The 19349-nt window shown below is 39.5% G+C and overlaps 1 protein-coding gene across 5 annotated transcripts in view; it reads left to right on the top strand.

The window, feature by feature from the left end:
• Positions 1-19349, top strand: part of RALGPS2 (Ral GEF with PH domain and SH3 binding motif 2) — a 785699-nt gene that overhangs the window by 209087 nt on the left and 557263 nt on the right. For 4 of the 5 annotated variants that reach the window (XM_029618595.1, XM_029618592.1, XM_029618596.1 and 1 more), the window contains exon 5: positions 13590-13673. In XM_029618595.1, coding sequence (XP_029474455.1) covers positions 13590-13673 — 84 coding nt within the window. Of the gene's footprint in view, positions 1-13292; positions 13328-13589; positions 13674-19349 lie in introns of those variants that run through there. The other variant, XM_029618597.1, reaches the window with a different exon arrangement.

The following is a 19349-nucleotide window of genomic DNA, read 5'->3' as shown; positions in this document are numbered from 1 at the left end:
AAATGTGGGAGGGAGGTTCTGGAAGCCAAATTTAGGCTCTTAGGTAGAAAGCTTAGATCCAGAACCTCTAGGGTATCATTCTCTGAAATGCTCCCTGTTCCACGTGCAGGTCACCAGAGACAGACAGAGCTCCGGAGTCTCAATGCGTGCATGGAGATGATGGTGCAAGGAAGAGGGATTCAGTTTTGTTAGGAACTGGGGAACCTTTTGGGGAAGGGGAAGTCTCTTCCGAAGGGAAGGGCTCCACCTTAACCAGGGTGGAACCAGACTGCTGGCGCTAACCTTTAAAAAGGAGATAGAGCAGCTTTTAAACTAGAACAAAGGGGAAAGCTGATGGTCATTCAGCAGCGCATGGTTCGGAGAGAGGTATCTTCAAAGGATACTAATGATGCATCAGAATTAGGGCATCCCGACAGTGAGGTTCCAATAATTAGAAAAATAGTCCGAGTGCCTGTAACTAAAAACTCACCTGAGCTAAAAAATTCTAACTTATCCCTATCAATAAAAAAGCAGAATGAAAATACAAACAAAAAACAAACTTTGAAATGTCTGTATGCTAATGCCAGAAGTCTAAGAAGTAAGATGGAAGAATTAGAATGTATAGCAGTGAATGATGACATAGACTTAATTGGCATCTCAGAGACATGGTGGAAAGAGGATAACCAATGGGACAGTGCTATACCAGGGTACAAATTATATCGCAATGACAGAGAGGAGCACCCGGGAGGAGGTATGGCGCTTTATGTCCAGAATGGCATAGAGTCCAACAGGATAAACATCCTGCATGAGACTAAATACAAAATTGAATCTTTATGGGTAGAAATCCCTTGTGTGTCGGGGAAGACTAAAGTGATAGGGGTATACTACCGTCCACCTGGTCAAGATGATGAGACGGACAGTGAAATGGTAAGAGAAATTAGGGAAGCTAACTAAATTGGTAGTGCAGTAATAATGGGAGACTTCAATTACCCCAATATTGACTGGGTAAATGTATCATCGGGACATGCTAGAGAGAGAACGTTCCTGGATGGAATAAATGATAGCTTTATGGAGCAATTGGTTCAGGAACCGACGAGAGAGGGAGCAATTTTAGATCTAATTCTCTGTGGAGCACAGGACTTGGTGAGAGAGGTAACGGTGGTGGGGCCGCTTGGCAATAGTGATCATAATATGATCAAATTTGATTTAATGACTGGAAGAGGAACAGTGTGCAAATCCAAGGCTCTCGTGATAAACTTTCAAAAGGGAAACTTTGATAAAATGAGAAAAATAGTTAGAAAAAAACTGAAAGGAGCAGCTACAAAAGTAAAAAAAAATGTGCAAGAGGCGTGGTCAATGTTAAAAAATACCATTCTAGAATCACAGTCTAGATGTATTCCACATATTAAGAAAGGTGGAAAGAAGGCAAAACGATTACCAGCATGGTTAAAAGGGGAGGTGAAAGAAGCTATTTTAGCCAAAAGATCTTCATTCAAAAATTGGAAGAAGGAACCAACAGAAGAAAATAGGATAAAGCATAAACATTGGCAAGTTAAATGTAAGACATTGAAAAGACAGGCTGAGAGAATTTGAAAAGAAGTTGGCTGTAGAGGCAAAAACTCACAGTAAAAACTTTTTAAAATATATCCGAAGCAGAAAGCCTGTGAGGGAGTCAGTTGGACCGTTAGATGATCGAGGGGTTAAAGGGGCACTTAGAGAAGATAAGGCCATCGCGGAAAGATTAAATGATTTCTTTTCTTCGGTGTTTACTGAAGAGGATGTTGGGGAGTTACCCGTAATGGAGAAGTTCTTCATGGGTAATGATTCAGATGGACTGAATCAAATCACGGTGAACCTAGAAGATGTGGAAGGCCTGATTGACAAACTGAAGAGTAGTAAATCACCTGGACCAGATGGTATACACTCCAGAGTTCTGAAGGAACTAAAAAATGAAATTTCAGACCTATTAGTAAAAATTTGTAACCTATCATTAAAATCCTCCATTATACCTGAAGACTGGAGGATAGCAAATGTAACCCCAATATTTAAAAAGGGCTCCAGGGGTGATCCGGGAAACTACAGACCGGTTAGCCTGACTTCAGTGCCAGGAAAAATAGTGGAAAGTGTTCTAAACATCAAAATCACAGAACATATAGAAAGACATGGTTTAATGGAACAAAGTCAGCATGGCTTTACCCAAGGCAAGTCTTGCCTCACAAATCCACTTCACTTTTTTGAAGGAGTTAAATAAACATGTGGATAAAGGTGAACCGGTAGATATAGTATACTGGGATTTTCAGAAGGCGTTTGACAAAGTTCCTCATGAGAGGCTTCTAGGAAAAGTAAAAAGTCATGGGATAGGTGGCGATGTCCTTTCATGGATTGCAAACTGGCTAAAAGACAGGAAACAGAGAGTAGGATTAAATGGACAATTTTCTCAGTGGAAGGGAGTGGACAGTGGAGTGCCTCAGGGATCTGTATTGGGACCCTTACTTTTCAAGATATTTATAAATGATCTGGAAAGAAATACGATGAGTGAGATAATCAAATTTGCAGATGACACAAAATTGTTCAGAGTAGTTAAATCACAAGCAGATTGTGATAAATTGCAGGAAGACCTTGTGAGACTGGAAAATTGGGCATCCAAATGGCAGATGAAATTTAATGTGGATAAGTGCAAGGTGATGCATATAGGGAAAAATAACCCATGCTATAATTACACAATGTTGGGTTCCATATTAGGTGCTACAACCCAAGAAAGAGATCTAGGTGTCATAGTGGATAACACATTGAAATCGTCGGTTCAGTGTGCTGCAGCAGTCAAAAATGCAAACAGAATGTTGGGAATTATTAGAAAGGGAATGGTGAATAAAACGGAAAATGTCATAATGCCTCTGTATCGCTCCATGGTGAGACCGCACCTTGAATACTGTGTACATTTCTGGTCGCCGCATCTCAAAAAAGATATAATTGCGATGGAGAAGGTACAGAGAAGGGCTACCAAAATGATAAGGGGAATGGAACAGCTCCCCTATGAGGAAAGACTAAAGAGGTTAGGACTTTTCAGCTTGGAGAAGAGACGACTGAGGGGGGATATGATAGAGGTGTTTAAAATCATGAGAGGTCTAGAACAGGTAGATGTGAATCGGTTATTTACTCTTTCGGATTGTAGAAAGACTGGGGGCACTCCATGAAGTTAGCATGGGGCACATTTAAAACTAATCGGAGAAAGTTCTTTTTTACTCAACGCACAATTAAACTCTGGAATTTGTTGCCAGAGGATGTGGTTAGTGCAATTAGTATAGCTGTGTTTAAAAAAGGATTGGATAAGTTCTTGGAGGAGAAGTCCATTACCTGCTATTAAGTTTACTTAGAGAATAGCCACTGCCATTAGCAATGGTAACATGGAATAGACTTAGTTTTTGGGTACTTGCCAGGTTCTTATGGCCTGGATTGGCCACTGTTGGAAACAGGATGCTGGGCTTGATGGACCCTTGGTCTGACCCAGTATGGCATTTTCTTATGTTCTTATGTGGTCTTCCTTGCAGATCGACTACGCTCCTCTTCCTCCTACCAGTTTCACTATCCCCCCAAATGAAGAGTACCTTCTCCATCCCCATCATTAGGAACCTCACCAGAACTCAACCCAAACTCTCATTTTATCGCACCATCCACCAAAAAAGGCTTATTCCAATCATGATCTCACCAATCCACAACTACTTGGCCTGTCTTTATTTTCCTTAACACTGTTTAATGCCCAATCTCTCTCCAAAAAATCCCACATCCTTAACGACTACCTCCTTGATTCTAAACCAGATATCTGTGCAATCACAGAAACTTGGCTAAAACCCACGGACTCTGTTCTAACCAATCAACTTCCCATGCAAAGCTATGACATTTTCTCAATCCCAAGACTAAAAAAAAAAGAGGAGGCGGCCTTCTTCTAGCAGCAAAAAAAGGTTTAAGACTAACCCTGCAATACTCTAACTCAGTTTCCAATCTAGAATGTGCCTTTTTCAAATCCATTCACCTCTAAATATGCCTTATCTATGCTCCACCAGGAATTCTTTAAACTGACCCCTCTCTCCTCATTGAATACATCTCAAAACATCTCATACCCGACACTCCTGCAATTATAATGGGAGACTTCAACTTACATGGGGACATCTCGCCACACTCTGCCAATTGTGATACTCTCCTATCTTCCCTCAGCTACATGGGATTCAAACGGATCGTTAACACCCCCACTCACAAAGCAGGCCATACATGGGACCTAATCTTCATTAATGAAGGTTTCTCTCTTTCTTCCAATCCCACATGTTCTTCAGTCCCTTGGTTGGACCATCAGATCATCACTACTACCCTAGAAACTTTAAACCTTCCTCCTCTCGCCTTCCCAAAAACCACAATACAATTCAGAAAACCCTGTTCTGTGGATCTCCTAGGTAACCATTTCTCTAAGGAACTAACACAACTGGACCTCTCAGACGCTACTGCTGTCACCTCGTCTTGGTTCAAAATAATCAACAAAGTAGCAGAAGCAACATGCCCTCTCACCGCAAAAGTGATTCACCCTTCCCCGGACAACAGAAAACGGTGGTTCACACCTGAATTAAAGTCCCTCAAACAAGACCTCAGAAACAAAGAACACAGATGGCGAAAAAAACCCTCCTCTACCACTCTGGCAGCTTACAAAGCATCACTAAACGCCTATAGAAACACCATTCACAAAACAAAGAAAGATTTCTTTGCCAAAAAAATTCACCACTTCATCTTTGACACCAAAGCTCTTTTCTCTTATGTCTCAGCCCTCACCAAACCTACTCCACCAACTTTTCCGGGCGACCAAGCTCTCAGTAAAGCAACAGAACTTGCAAAATACTTCGAGAACAAAATCATCAATCTCATCAACCCTCTCTCTGCATCCAACCCAGCACCCCTGCCCCCCCCCCCTCACCACTTCCCCTCAATGAACCGCAACCCTCAAAGTCTTAGAGACTACTTCTTCACTTGAGACAGAAAACATCCTAAGGAAACTCAAAGCCTCCTCCCACCCCTTAGACACCATCCCATCAAACCTCCTCATCTCCATCCTGAACATCATTGCTAAACCTATTGCAGAAATTATCAGCTGTTCCCTAACTCAAGGACTAGTCCCAGACACTTTAAAGCTTGCCATCCTAAAACCTCTACTAAAAAAACCCAACCTGCCAACAGATGACCCTGCGAACTTCCGCCCTATTGCCAACTTGCCTCTCATTGCCAAACTTATGGAGAAAACTGTCAATAAACAACTCTCGAATACTTGAAGGAACACAAGATTCTAGCTCCTTCCCAGTTTGGATTCCTTAAATCTCTTAATATTTATTTTATTTATTTATTTACTTTTATATTCCGGTGTTCGATTTTACATATCACATCGGTTTACATTTAAACAAAATTTGCAGGAACTTATGCGTTACCTTTGTCAAATACATTAAACATTTAAATATGGGGATTAACGAGGGATAATAATACAGAATCCCTCCTGATTTCCCTTACAGACTCCATCATCATGAACATGGATAAAAGACAACCCTATCTACTGGCTCTTCTAGATCTGTCGGCGGCTTTCGACACGTCAACCATACAATTCTCCTAGACCGTCTTGCAGATATAGGCATCTCTGGCATGGCCCTCAACTGGTTCAAATCCTTCCTTTGCAACAGAGCTTTCAAGGTCAAAATTAACAATAAAGAATCTCACCCGGTCATCTCCAACTATGGAGTCCCACAAGGATCTTCCCTTTCACCAACCCTCTTCAACATTTACCTCCTACCTCTCTGCCAACTTCTCTCTAGGCTAAAGCTTACACACTATCTCTATGCGGACGATATACAAATTCTCATAACGATTACCGGAGCCCTACATCAAACCCTAAGCTTCTGGAATAGCTACCTCCAATCAATTAACATGCTCCTCTCCAGCCTCAATCTTGTCCTCAACACCAATAAAACGGAAATCCTCATAATCTCCCAAGATGACAACAACCCTCTCCTCAATGCTCCATTATTGTTGCCTCCTCCTAACCTTAATCACTCGCCCCACTTAAGAGATCTAGGCGTTCTCTTGGATAACCGACTTAACCTCAAAAAATGTTAACACCACCACCTAGGAATGCTTTTTCAAACTGCAAGTTCTAAAAAAAATACTGAAAACCCTCCTACATTTTCACGATTTCCGTCTGGTACTTCAATCTATACTCTTCTCAAAAATCGATTACTGCAACTCTCTGCTCCTCTGCCTTCCAGCAAACACCATCAAACCTCTACAGATGCTGCAGAACTCAGCGGCCAGGATTTTGACAAACACAAAAAAAAAGAGATCACATCTCTCCTATCCTTTACAACCTCCACTGGTTTCCCATCCAATACAGAATTCTTTATAAAGTCCTTACTATAATCCACAAATCCTTAAACAACCTTTCTCCCATTGAGCTTACCATCTAGCTTCGCCTTTCAACCCCATCAGACCAATCAGAGGAGCCTATCAAGGCATGCTTCACGTTACCCCAGCAAAAACATCCTTTAGAAAAAGTGCCCTCTCCATAGCAGGCCCCTCACAATGGAATGCTCTTCCTCCAGACCTCCGACAAGATCCATGTCCTCTGTCATTCAAGAAAAAACTCAAAACATGGCTCTTCAAACTAGCATCCCCAGAATCATAATTCTGCTTACCATCCAGCTTATCCTCCAGCCATATCCTAGACCAGCCACACCTTTCACTTTGCACCATGTCTCTATCCCTATTCCTCACTTTCAGGGATCTTTGATACAATCTTTTCTCTAATTGTATCCTAGCCTCATTTTGAAAGTTAGCTCCCATCGATCAAGATGCTTCATTATAGCTAGACCCCTTATCCTCATCTGACTAAGTCCGCCGTAAGACTCTTACCTTGTTAATTAAACACTTTTAAACAGATTTATTAAGTATTTATCGTACTTAGAATCCTGTTAACTTTAGATTATTAAGTATTGATCAATTTCTGTTCGGGTGTAACTATTTATTTATTTATTTATTTATTTATGTTTTTAACTATGTAGAGTACTGTTTTTGTTGCAATGGGCAAGTTCTTAGTCCCGGTTTCCTATTTAGTTATTTGTCGCTCGCAATGTTCCATGTAATGCTCTTATGCAAAGTTTTTGTTCATTGTAAACCGGTATGATTTGTAAATTTTTACAGGATTGTCGGTATATAAAAACAAAATAAATAAATAAAAGTAAGGGTCCCAATACAGATCCCTGAGGCACTCCACTGCCCACTCCCTTCCACTGAGAAAATTGTCCATTTAATCCTACTCTCTGTTTCCTGTCTTTTAGCCAGTTTGTAAACGACGAAAGGACATCGCCACCTATCCCATAACTTTTTACTTTTCCTAGAAGCCTCTCATGAGGAACTTTGTCAAACGCCTTCTGAAAATCCAAGTACACTACATCTGCCGGTTCATCTTTATCCACATGTTTATTAACTCCTTCAAAAAAGTGAAGCAGATTTGTGAGGCAAGACTTGCCTTGGGTAAAGCCATGCTGACTTTGTTCCATTAAACCATGTCTTTCTATATGTCTGTGATTTTGATGTTTAGAACACTTTCCACTATTTTTCCTGGCACTGAAGTCAGGCTAACCGGTCTGTAGTTTCCCGGATCACCCCTGGAGCCCTTTTTAAATATTGGGGTTACATTTGCTATCCTCCAGTCTTCAGGTATAATGGAGGATTTTAATGATAGGTTACAAATTTTTACTAATAGGTCTGAAATTTCATTTTTGAGTTCCTTCAGTACTCTGTGGTGTATACCATCCGGTCCAGGTGATTTACTACTCTTCAGTTTGTCAGTCAGGCCTAACACATCTTCTAGGTTCACCGTGATTTGGTTCAGTCCATCTGAATCATTACTCATGAAAACCTTCTCCAGTACGGGTACCTCCCAAACATCCTCTTAAGTAAACACTGAAGCAAAGAAATCATTTAATCTTTCCACGATGGCCTTATCTTCTCTAAGTGCCCCTTTAACCCCTCGATCATCTAACGGTCCAACTGACTCCCTCACAGGCTTTCTGCTTCGGATATATTTAAAAAAGTTTTTACTGTGATCTTTTGCCTCTACAGCCAATTTCTTTTCAAATTCTCTCTTAGTCTGTCTTATCAATGTCTTACATTTAACTTGCTAACGCTTATACATTATCCTATTTTCTTCTGTTGGATCCTTCTTCCAATTTTTGAATGAAGATCTTTTGGCTAAAATAGCTTCTTTCACCTCCCCATTTAACCATGCCGGCAATCGTTTTGTCGTCTTTCCACCTTTTTTAATGTGTGGCATACATCTGGAATATGCTTCTAGGATGGTATTTTTTAACAATGACCACGCCTCTTGCACACTTTTTATCTTTGTAGCTGCTCCTTTCAGTTTTTTTCTAACTATTTTTCTCATTTTATCAAAGTTTCCCTTTTGAAAGTTTAGCATTAGAGCCGTGGATTTGCTTACTGTGCTCCTTCCGGTCATTAATTCAAATTTGTTCATATTATGATCACTATTGCCAAGCGGCCCCACCACCGTTACCTTTCTCACCAAATCCTGTCCTTCACTGAGCATTAAATCTAAAACTGTTCCCTCTTGTTGGTTCCTGAACCAATTGCTCCATAAAAATGTCATTTATTCCATCCAGGAAATGTATTTATCCCAGGACAGGCAGGATGCTTGTCCTCACATGTGGGTGACGTCACTGACATCTGACCAAAAAATTTTTAAACTCGAATCAAGTCAGAAGAAAGAATTTAACTCACCGGCCGGTGGTCGAAGAGAGACCCCGATGTGGGGAATGAGAAATGAGGGATTTTAATTTGTTTTATACACAAGATTGTGTGAAGAAGTTCACACAGGGCTCCTCTGCGATGCTAACTGCAGCGAGGAAAAACGAAGACTGAAGGGAGAACCCTATGGCTCGAGGGATAATGGCATGCTGGGCATGCTCAGTGGGCCTAGTATGCCAGTCAAGGGTTTCTAGGAAGTTTGACAAAGTTTTCCGTGATAGGGCTCAGTCAGTGGCATCACCCATATGTGAGGACTACATCCTGCTGTAAGAAATAGCAATTTTGTTATCTCTTACATGTACCGATGATAGATTTACCCAGTCAATATTGGGGTAATTGAAGTCTCGCAGAAAACACAAGTGCAGGCACACAGTTCAATCCTGACAGAGCACTCACAACCGGTGTATATATTGAATTCTTTTAATCCTTCAATATGGCAACTCCTCTGACTCATACAGGCAACAGACTTAATGGCGTCCCCCGACACGGTACCCGTGTTTCGCCGCGGGCTGCATCGGGAGGGCTCGCCAATAGGGGTTCATAAGAAAGCTGTGAAAGATAAATATACATCAGGACAACAAAACAGGACTTATAACCGAACATAAAGTGCAAAGTTATACAACATCATAACATACCTGACAGCATAGGAACTTAAAAGTGACAGGGAGCGCACTACCCTTTCCCACTGACAGGTATTTAAAGCTGATTAAGGCGCCAAAACAGGAAGACAAACCACGTGGGACTTTACCGTCCCATTCATTGGCTGCCGTTCCTGTGACGTGCCTCAGCAGGGTTGTAAACCAAACAGTACTTATGAATAACCAGCGCTAAGGAAGAGTTCTATGTGAACAGAAACCATTCAATGTCTCGATTTAACCCCTTAGGAGATACTGAATCTAAAGTGAAAATCCAACGTTGTTCGATGCAACTAGATATTATTCGATACACTAGATATTATTTCTCTGTACACCAGCATTCCCCAAACTGCTGCTTTACAAGTCATAGAAAAAATTTTGAACTCTCGCATTGGTCCCCAGCGTGTCCCCACCTCTTTGCTAGTCACGTTAGCTACTTTGGCACTCACGAAGAATTTTTTCAGATTTGGTGAGATGTTTTATCTCCAGGTAAAGGGTACCGCTATGGGCTCCACTATGGCCCCCAGTTTGGCGTGCTTGTTTGTGGCGGAATTTGAGGATCTTTTTGTGTACCCTGGTGAATGGTTTCAACACATAGCAGTGTGGCTCCGCTACATCGATGATATCTTTTTACTTTGGCAGGGTACGGAGATTCAATTCTATATGTTCATTGATTGGCTCAACTCATGTAATTCTAATTTGCAGTTCAATTTTTGTTTACATCGTTCCCATATAGCTTTTTTGGATGTACTTGTGTCTGTAGATGAGGGTCGTTTTTCGACCACCATCCACCGCAAGGACACTGATAGGAACACCTTACTTGCCTTTCAAAGTTGTCATCCCAGTACATTACGAAGGAATATTCCCACTGGCCAATTTTTTAGGCTTCGTAGACTTTGTACCACCAGATGTGAGTTTCTCAAACAGGCTCAAATAATGTCCTCTCGCTTTATATCCCGTGGGTACCCGAGGCATGTAGTTAAAAAGGCGATGAAACGGGCCTTGTACACCAATCGTGAACTATTATTTTTACCATCGTCCCATGATGATCAAACAGTCACAAATTGTATTCTACCATACTCCACTCTCAGCCGCCAGATTACTGCGATGATTCGCAGACATTGGGAGGCTCTGTCCTTACACACTTTATTCCCGGGTCCCCTTAGATTCACTTTCCGACGAGGAAAAAATTTACGTGACAAACTCATTCATACTGATATTCCGGTGCCACGGAATCTTGATAGTGTACTTGGTCACCATCCGTGTGGACGATGCATTGTATGTTCCCACACTTCACCCTCTACTAGTTTTATTCATCCAGTTTCCAAAAAAACTTTTAGGTTATGTTCTTACTCCGATTGTACTACGGCTGGAGTGATCTATGTTATTACATGCCCTTGTCCTCTGATCTACGTCGGGAAAAAATCCCGTATGGTAAAAACCCGAATTATAGAGCATTGCTCCAATATTCGTCATTCCCGTGAAAATGAACCCCTCGTAGACCATTGGGTTAAAAAATCACACACCTTGTCAGATCTCGCATACAGTGTCCTTGAGGTATTCCCGCGGTGCCCACGAGGGGGTAACTATTCTGAACATCTGGGTCGCATCGAACAACGTTGGATTTTCACTTTAGATTCAGTATCTCCTAAGGGGTTAAATCGAGACATTGAATGGTTTCTGTTCACATAAAACTCTTCCTTAGCGCTGGTCATTCATAAGTACTGTTTGGTTAACAACCCTGCTGAGGCGCGTCACAGGAACGGCAGCCAATGAATGGGACGGTAAAGTCCCACGTGGTATGTCTTCCTGTTTTGGCGCCTTAATCAGCTTTAAATACCTGTCAGTGGGAAAGGGTAGTGCGCTCCCTGTCACTTTTAAGTTCCTATGCTGTCAGGTATGTTATGATGTTGTATAACTTTGCACTTTATGTTCGGTTATAAGTCCTGTTTTGTTGTCCTGATGTATATTTATCTTTCACAGCTTTCTTATGAACCCCTATTGGCGAGCCCTCCCGATGCAGCCCGCGGCGAAACACGGGTACCGTGTCGGGGGACGCCATTAAGTCTGTTGCCTGTATGAGTCAGAGGAGTTGCCATATTAAGACATGGCTGTTTAGGCAAGCCTTCCCGAACTCCACTTAACACGCCAACCATTAAAGACTCCACTCAGCAACTATATATTTCGGATTATGTATATATACTGTACTATTGTATATAATTAACCTCCTCTCTCTCTCTCTATTTTTCCTCCTCCCAGTTTACAGCCCCTGTTAATTGTAACTGCATCTCTTCATCACGTTTAGTTATGTTCTTGGTTTGTTCTTCACACCCCTGTTTCATGTAAACCGGCATGATGTGAACGCTTTCATGAATGCCGGTATAGAAAAACCTTAAATAAATAAATAATAAATATTGAAGGATTAAAAGAATTCAATATATACACCGGTTGTGAGTGCTCTGTCAGGATTGAACTGTGTGCCTGCACTTGTGTTTTCTGCGATATTGCTTGGAGTGCAGTATTTTGCTCTTATGTACTGTTGGTAATTGAAGTCTCCCATTATTACCGCACTACCAATTTGTTTAGCTTCCCTAATTTCTCTTACCATTTCCTTGTCAATCTCACCATCTTGACCAGGTGGACAGTAGTATATTCCTATCTCTACAGTCTTCCCCGACACACAGGGGATTTCTACCCATAAAGATTCAGTTGTGCATTTAGCGTCATGCAGAATGTTTATCCTGTTGGACTCTATGCCATCCTGGACATAAAGCGCCACACCACCTCCCGTGTGCTCCTCTCTGTCATTGCGATATAATTTGTACCCCGGTATAGCACTGTCCCATTGGTTGTCCTCCTGCCACCATGTCTCTGAGATGCCAATTAAGTCTGTCATCAAGTAGAAGCATAAAAATGCAGAAAAACGTTAAAATTATGAATGTCCTGATTACATACCTACCATAAATATATTAGCTAGGTAGACTTACGGATGAATACCTATTATGTCTGGGAGTAAGCAACAGATCTTATTTGGATCTGCTGGGTTCTTCCAAGTGATCTGGGTTGGCCACTGCTGGACTGGATGTTGGGCTCATCTGACCTTTTATGTGACCCAGCATGGCACTACTTATAATAAGAGGATATTCATGGCAGAGAGAAGGAGAAAACCACAAAGCAAATAAAAATAAGCACAGTAGATGGAAATAAATGAATGGGTAGACTAGATGAACCAAGTGGTCCTTGTTTGCTAACCTCATGTGTGTAACAGTGAAATGATCCATTGTCTTTCCATTGCACAGTATGCAATTCTTTCTGTAACCAATTTCCCAACTGATATTGTATGGCTTCTATTTTGAGTTAATATAGGTTTTCTAATGAATCAAATTGCTGCTGTATTCTTAACTAACACCCTTTATCTCTGAATAAAAATGTATGATGGTCTGTATAGTGCAGAAGTATATTTTTGGTAAATAGGGATATCTTTTTCGTTCGATTTACCCATTCTACCAGTAGGAATATGACTTTGTATCTTTGGCATTATGGAATTATTTTCCCAGTGTACTTCCAAATAAACACGCTTAGTAGTAAGGAATGTCTCATAAGTTAAAAAAAATATAGAACTTTAAAGAAATTTCAATTTTTATCTATCTGGGCTTTCCTTTGCTTTTTCTTTGAGAGGCAGATGTGCAAATCAAGGGCATAAGAATACTTTAATATTAGCTAGAGATGTATTCCCTGGCAGTTGAAGTTTTTGGAGTTCAGACCCTGAAATTTGGGCTCTTATTCTTATATTCTTAAACATTTGTAGGACAAGAAATAGTGTTTTCAGAACCACTGACTATTCTACTAAAAAATGAATGTTTAAGGTATGATTATTTGCTAGAGTTCAATATTTATATTCTTACAAAACTCTTTACGTTTAGAAATTATTCAATAAAATTGCTGCTATCAGATTGTTAATTTAATGCCTTATGTTAATTTTTTTAATTGAGTTCGGTAAAATATTTTCTTTTGCAAAAATAAATTTGTGGGTTTTTTCATAGTGAAATTCTGTTGTTAAAATAGCACTGTTTTAACTGGTATCTTTGAAACCTGAGAAATATGCTCATTCTCATCTGAATTTTGCAGGAGTTGTCGAGCTGTGGTTGGAATAAAAAGGAGAAGTACAGTTCTGCTCCAAATGCAGTTGCCTTCACTAGAAGATTTAATCAAGTGAGTTTCTTTTGTTCATATGGTGCTCTAATTACATACAAAGAGATAAGCATTCTTTCTTTATTAGTGAATACTGAAATAACATATTAACATAGTAAATGATGGTGGAAAAAAGATCAAATTAGGCCATCCAGTTTTCCCAGTTATAATTCTTCCACTTCAGATAGGTGACCCTATAAATTCTCGTAGTGAGCCCAATACCAACTCCTCACCCCCATGTCTTTTACTTAAACTTTCAGTGCTTCTCTACCATTCCCCTTGATATCACTCCCAGTCATGCCTTGAATCTGTTAAAGGACTTTAGACTTTCCATTCAACATATACTTAGTAACAAAAGTTTCTCTGAAGCTTGATGGATACTTTCCTGCCTCTTTATGGAAACTGGTGGTCAAACTAATTTTATAGATTCATAGTGGCTACTTAAATCAGTGAGTTCCTGTTAACTCTGGTGCAGCCTGTACTGGTGCTACTTGAAGCTTAGAAGAAGCAATATATTCCAAGTGAGGTCTCACCAGGGACTTATATAGGGGCACAATTGCCTCCCTTGCTTTTGCCATCATTTTATCCACCTGTTTGACCACCTTAAGATCATCAGTCACCCCCAGAACCCTTTTCTTCCTTCGTGCTTAGAAGAATTTCACCACCTTATCCCTTGGGATTTTGCATACTAAATGCATTACTCTGCATTTTTAATATTAAATCTTAGCTGCCAGTCTCTAAAGCAATGGTTCTCAATCTTTTTTTGGCCGGGACACACCTGATAGTTGGTTCTCACGTGCATGACACACTGAACATGTGACAGTCACAGGGCTAAATGTAAATATGTAGTCTTCATCCACAGGAACCCCCTTGACCCCCACCAATGAGTGCAGAGCAGAACTAGGGCATTACCCTATACAGCTTGCCATACAAAAAAAATATTCTGGTTCTGATGACATCTCAGTAAAAGCAAAACAAACTTCGCTTTCTACTAGGCACAATAGCTTTCCTTATGAAAAGACAGTACTTTACCACTAATGCATATCCTGTTGAGAAAATACAAGAAATAAGATTGATACAAATGCCTACATGCTAGTAAAATACCTCACCTCGGTCACACACCCAGAACTGACTTTCATCAAGTACAGAAAAACCACAAATTATAAATATGGAGACAGAAACTGGAATGGAAAACCAAAAAAGCCACTCTGCATGCAGTGCAAACCTGGAGAAATGGAAAGAGAAAAATAGCACCTAACATAGTCCCAGGATCTGCAATAACGCACACAAACTAACCCGCACAAAGTTGCACCTTTATTATGGAACACACTCAAACTGTAACAACCCTATCTATGAAAAGGCAACACTACAAATATTAAACCAGGCCCTAAACTGTACACGACTCTCCGTTCAGCATCAGGCTCGGGCTATCGTAGCAGCCTTGGCAAACTCCTATCAAGCCCTCTGGTTCCCCATCTGGGCAGCCCCTGCTTCTAATACTGCCTGCAGCGTTTGGAAGTTGCATTGACTAGAAAAGAAGGCAAAACGCAACTATCTTTGTCAGACGGGGAAGGAAAATTTTTTAGCAAAAAAGGCTCTTCTCAGAGAGGACAACCACCTATTTTAAAGAACTCTGAAACAACTGCCGTAAAGGTGAACTCTTTATGTGTATTTTGATTGGAGTGGCTTATTGCAGTTACCAATGGAAATCTAATTGAGACGGACTGATCAACGCCATCAACACCACCCTCAGCTGAAACTTAACTAACCGGAAGTGCAGACGGCCCCTGAGGTCGGAGGAGGAGCTGGGTGAGGTAATTTAAAATCTGCCCTTTCAGCGCTCCCTTGTACCACCTCAATTTATCTCAATTCATCTAAGATTAAGCCATACTAACAATTTTTAAGAATGGATGCAAATAATAAACTCCAAAATCAAAATACGATAACTGCTCTCCCAATAAGAAAACCAATGCAAAAGAAACACACACCTCATATTCCTCGTTATTCTAAAAAACCACAGCTTTCAAACATCTCAAACAATACATACATCCAATTCTCAAATTATATTATGCTTTCAGTTATACTAGTCAACGCATGCTCTATAGTTTAAAAAATACCTTTATTCAAAATACCTTTATTCAATGACTTGATTACTTGATTATAAACCAGATTTCATTGCAATAACAGAAACCTGGCTTAAAAGCACTGACATGGTACTCATCAACCAATTAAACAACCAAGATTACAACATATTCTCAATTCCAAGAAAAAGGAAAAAAGGAGGTGGTTTAATATTGATCTCCAAGAAAGAGCTTCAGCTGACTCTTCGTCCAACTAACATAACTACATCATTTGAAATCACACTATTTGATTCCACTAAACTTCAAATTTGCCTTGTCTATTGCCCACGAGGATCTCTAGACAAAAATGTTCACCACTAATTGAATATATTATGAATAATATTTCGCTTAACAAACCCATCATCATCCTGGGAGATTTCAATTTACACTTTGATTTAAGCAACCATTCAAAAACTTGCCAAACCATCATTGATGCACTTGCTTTACTACAACTAAAACAAATTGTTGATACTCCAACCCACAAAGCAGGTCATACCATTGACCTCATATTTATCAATACCTAATGACTGGCATACTATCTCAACCAACATTACTGAAATACCTTGGTCAGATCATCACCTAATGCAAGCATCCCTGACTTCTAACTCTTTATCCTCCTCAAATCCAACAAAATAAAATTACCTATCTCCCTCAGTTCAACACTGAACTCCTCCAAGAAACCCTTCAAATGGAACTAACTAATATTAATTTATCAAATTCTGATGAAGCCATAACATCATGGTTAATGATCACTAAAAAGTAGCTGATAACATCAATCCAATCATATCCAAATCAATAAAGCCATCAAAACACAACAATCCATGGTATAATGATAGCATTAGAGCATCTAAACGATTATTCAGGAAAAAAAGAGAATGGAGACAAAACAAAACCTCAGTCACTCTAAACAGATACTGAACACATCTAGCATAATATAAATATTCCATCAACAATGGAAAAAAAAGAATATTTCTCAAAAAAAATCAACAAATTCCATCATAATCCCAGAATGCTCTTCTCAATAGTACAATTCCTCACAAAGACTACCCATAAACCTACTTGCACATCTTACAGTAGTGACGATTTTGCTGAATTCTTTAGTAATAAAATATTAAACCTAATTCAATCCAACTTCATCAAAACACCCAATCCATATATCTGAAAACAAAAATAAAATCAAAATGGACCAGTTTCGACACCTCCACCATCCAGATCCAATCAATCATCAAGAAAATGAATCGGTTGGCAGGATTCACATTACAAGCATCCACATTACAAGCCTCAAGACAATTGAACCTATTATAACAAAATTAATCACCAAGATCGTCAATTTATCACTTACTGAAGGAAACTATCCCAATTGTCTCAAATCAGCAATAATCAAACCCATACTAAAAAATAATAACCTTGACCCAAATAACCTATCAAATTACCGCCCTATTTCTAATCTACCCTTTATTGCCAAAATCATAGAAAAAGTAGATCACTCTAACTTGATGAATACCTGGAAACAAACAACATCCTATCCTCAAACCAATATGGTTTCAGAAAAAACCTCAATACTGAGACTCTCCTCTCTTTAAATGACACTATTCTAAGAGGATTTGATAATGGAAAGCAATATCTTTTAGTACTCCTTGACCTCTCTGCAGCATTTGATACAGTAAATCATCAAATTCTTTTAGAACGACTATCTGAAATTGGTTTAGCGGAGACTGCACTACAATGGTTTTCATCTTATCTCTCCAACAGAAGCTACCAAGTTTCATTCAATAACAACATCTCTAAGAAAATTAATCTCAATACTGGAGTTCCACAAGGTTCAGCGTTATCTGCCACTCTATTCAACGTATACCTTTTACCAATTTGCCAGCTACTAAATGATCTTCAAATCACCCACTACCTCTACGCAGATGACATACAACTTTTAATTCCCATAAAAAACTCCATTGATGAAACATATAAAGACACTTCTGTACTACTTGAATCAATTAAACAACTCCTTACAAAATTAAAACTCATGATCAACATTGATAAAACCGAAATACTTATCATGAACAAAAAACCCAATGTAACCACCACCACCTATATTTGCAACAAACAATCAAATTAACCCAATATCCCCTGTCACTCACGCCAGAAACCTTGGAGTAATCATTGATGATAACCTATCTTACAATAACCACATAACTACCAAAATCAAAGAAGGATATCACAAACTCCTAATTCTAAGGCGGATAAAACCTTTTCTAAATTCAGTAGATTTCAGAACAGTTTTACAACTAATAATTTTCTCAACCATTGACTACTGTAATTCCCTCATGATTGGCCTTCCGTATATCAATATCAAGCCTCTGCAGATTCTTCAGAACTCAGCAGCCAGAACTTTAACTGGGAAAAAAAAAAAGAATGATCACATCACCCCAATATTATCTTCACTACACTGGCTTCCTATTAAATCCCAAATTGAATATAAGATTTTGACCATTATACACAAATTAATACACTCTGATCACCACAAACAAACAAGCTTAAAAATCACTCCACAGAATAATAATAGGAATCTTTGATCAAATAACACTTCTAGTCTAATAATTCCTCCCATCAGAGATGCTCATCTATCAACCACAAGAAATAGAGCATTCTCCATTGCCTGTCCTAAAAAAATGAAACGCCCTACCACCTTATTTGAGAACTCAAACTAATATCAAAACGTTCAAGAAGGATCTAAAGACTTTGCTTTTTCATACAGTCTACACTAATGATTATTTAATTCAACAATCTAACTTCAATCAATACTACCAACCAGACCCATGCAAGAGAGATACTGAAATTACATCTGGCATCAACCATTGTAGTAGCAATATGAACTTATAATTAACAACGCTAGAAGTCCATCCCGAAGATGAATAAATACCAATACTGTTACCATACTCCTTTTCCCTTTTTTTCCTTGTCCTCCCTTTTTCACCACCAACCTTTCCCCTATCCCTTCATCTCTCCCACTGTTAATTTATGCAACTATGTTTATTCTCTGTTTGATTTTTGTAAACCGTTATGATGGCTGCACCGAATGACGGTATATGAAACGGAAGAAATAAATAAATAAACACTAATATACTTCCTATTAGGAAAACAGAATAAGCCAAGCTGCTATAGAGCCCCATACCGAAATAATTGTAAAGCTATACTAAAAATATTACAAAACAGCTGCTGAACAGAATAATATCCAACAATTAAAAACTCATAAAAATTATTAAAACATGTCCAGATATCAATAAAATATTTCAAAACAGCAGACATCGCATAATACCCAATAATTAAAATGGCAGTCAATCAAGAAAAATAAACTTAAAAAGCCACCTTTACTTACCCTCTCCAGCAACTCTCCTACTCCTTTCCCTTCCAGGTGAATAGCACTCACCGGAAGCAACAAGGGCTGCTGAATCTCTGTCCTCAGTCGTCTTCCTTAGCGCCCACAACCAGACACATACACACACAGACACACACACACCCCAGTTAGATCCCACGACCAGTCTCGATCACACACAAATGCTCTTGCACACATTCACACCCA

This window comes from Rhinatrema bivittatum, chromosome 10 (genome assembly GCF_901001135.1).
Source record: "Rhinatrema bivittatum chromosome 10, aRhiBiv1.1, whole genome shotgun sequence".
Lineage (NCBI taxonomy): Eukaryota > Metazoa > Chordata > Amphibia > Gymnophiona > Rhinatrematidae > Rhinatrema > Rhinatrema bivittatum.
The sequence above is the reverse complement of the archived record's forward strand: the minus strand, read 5'-3'. Positions and strand labels throughout refer to the sequence as shown.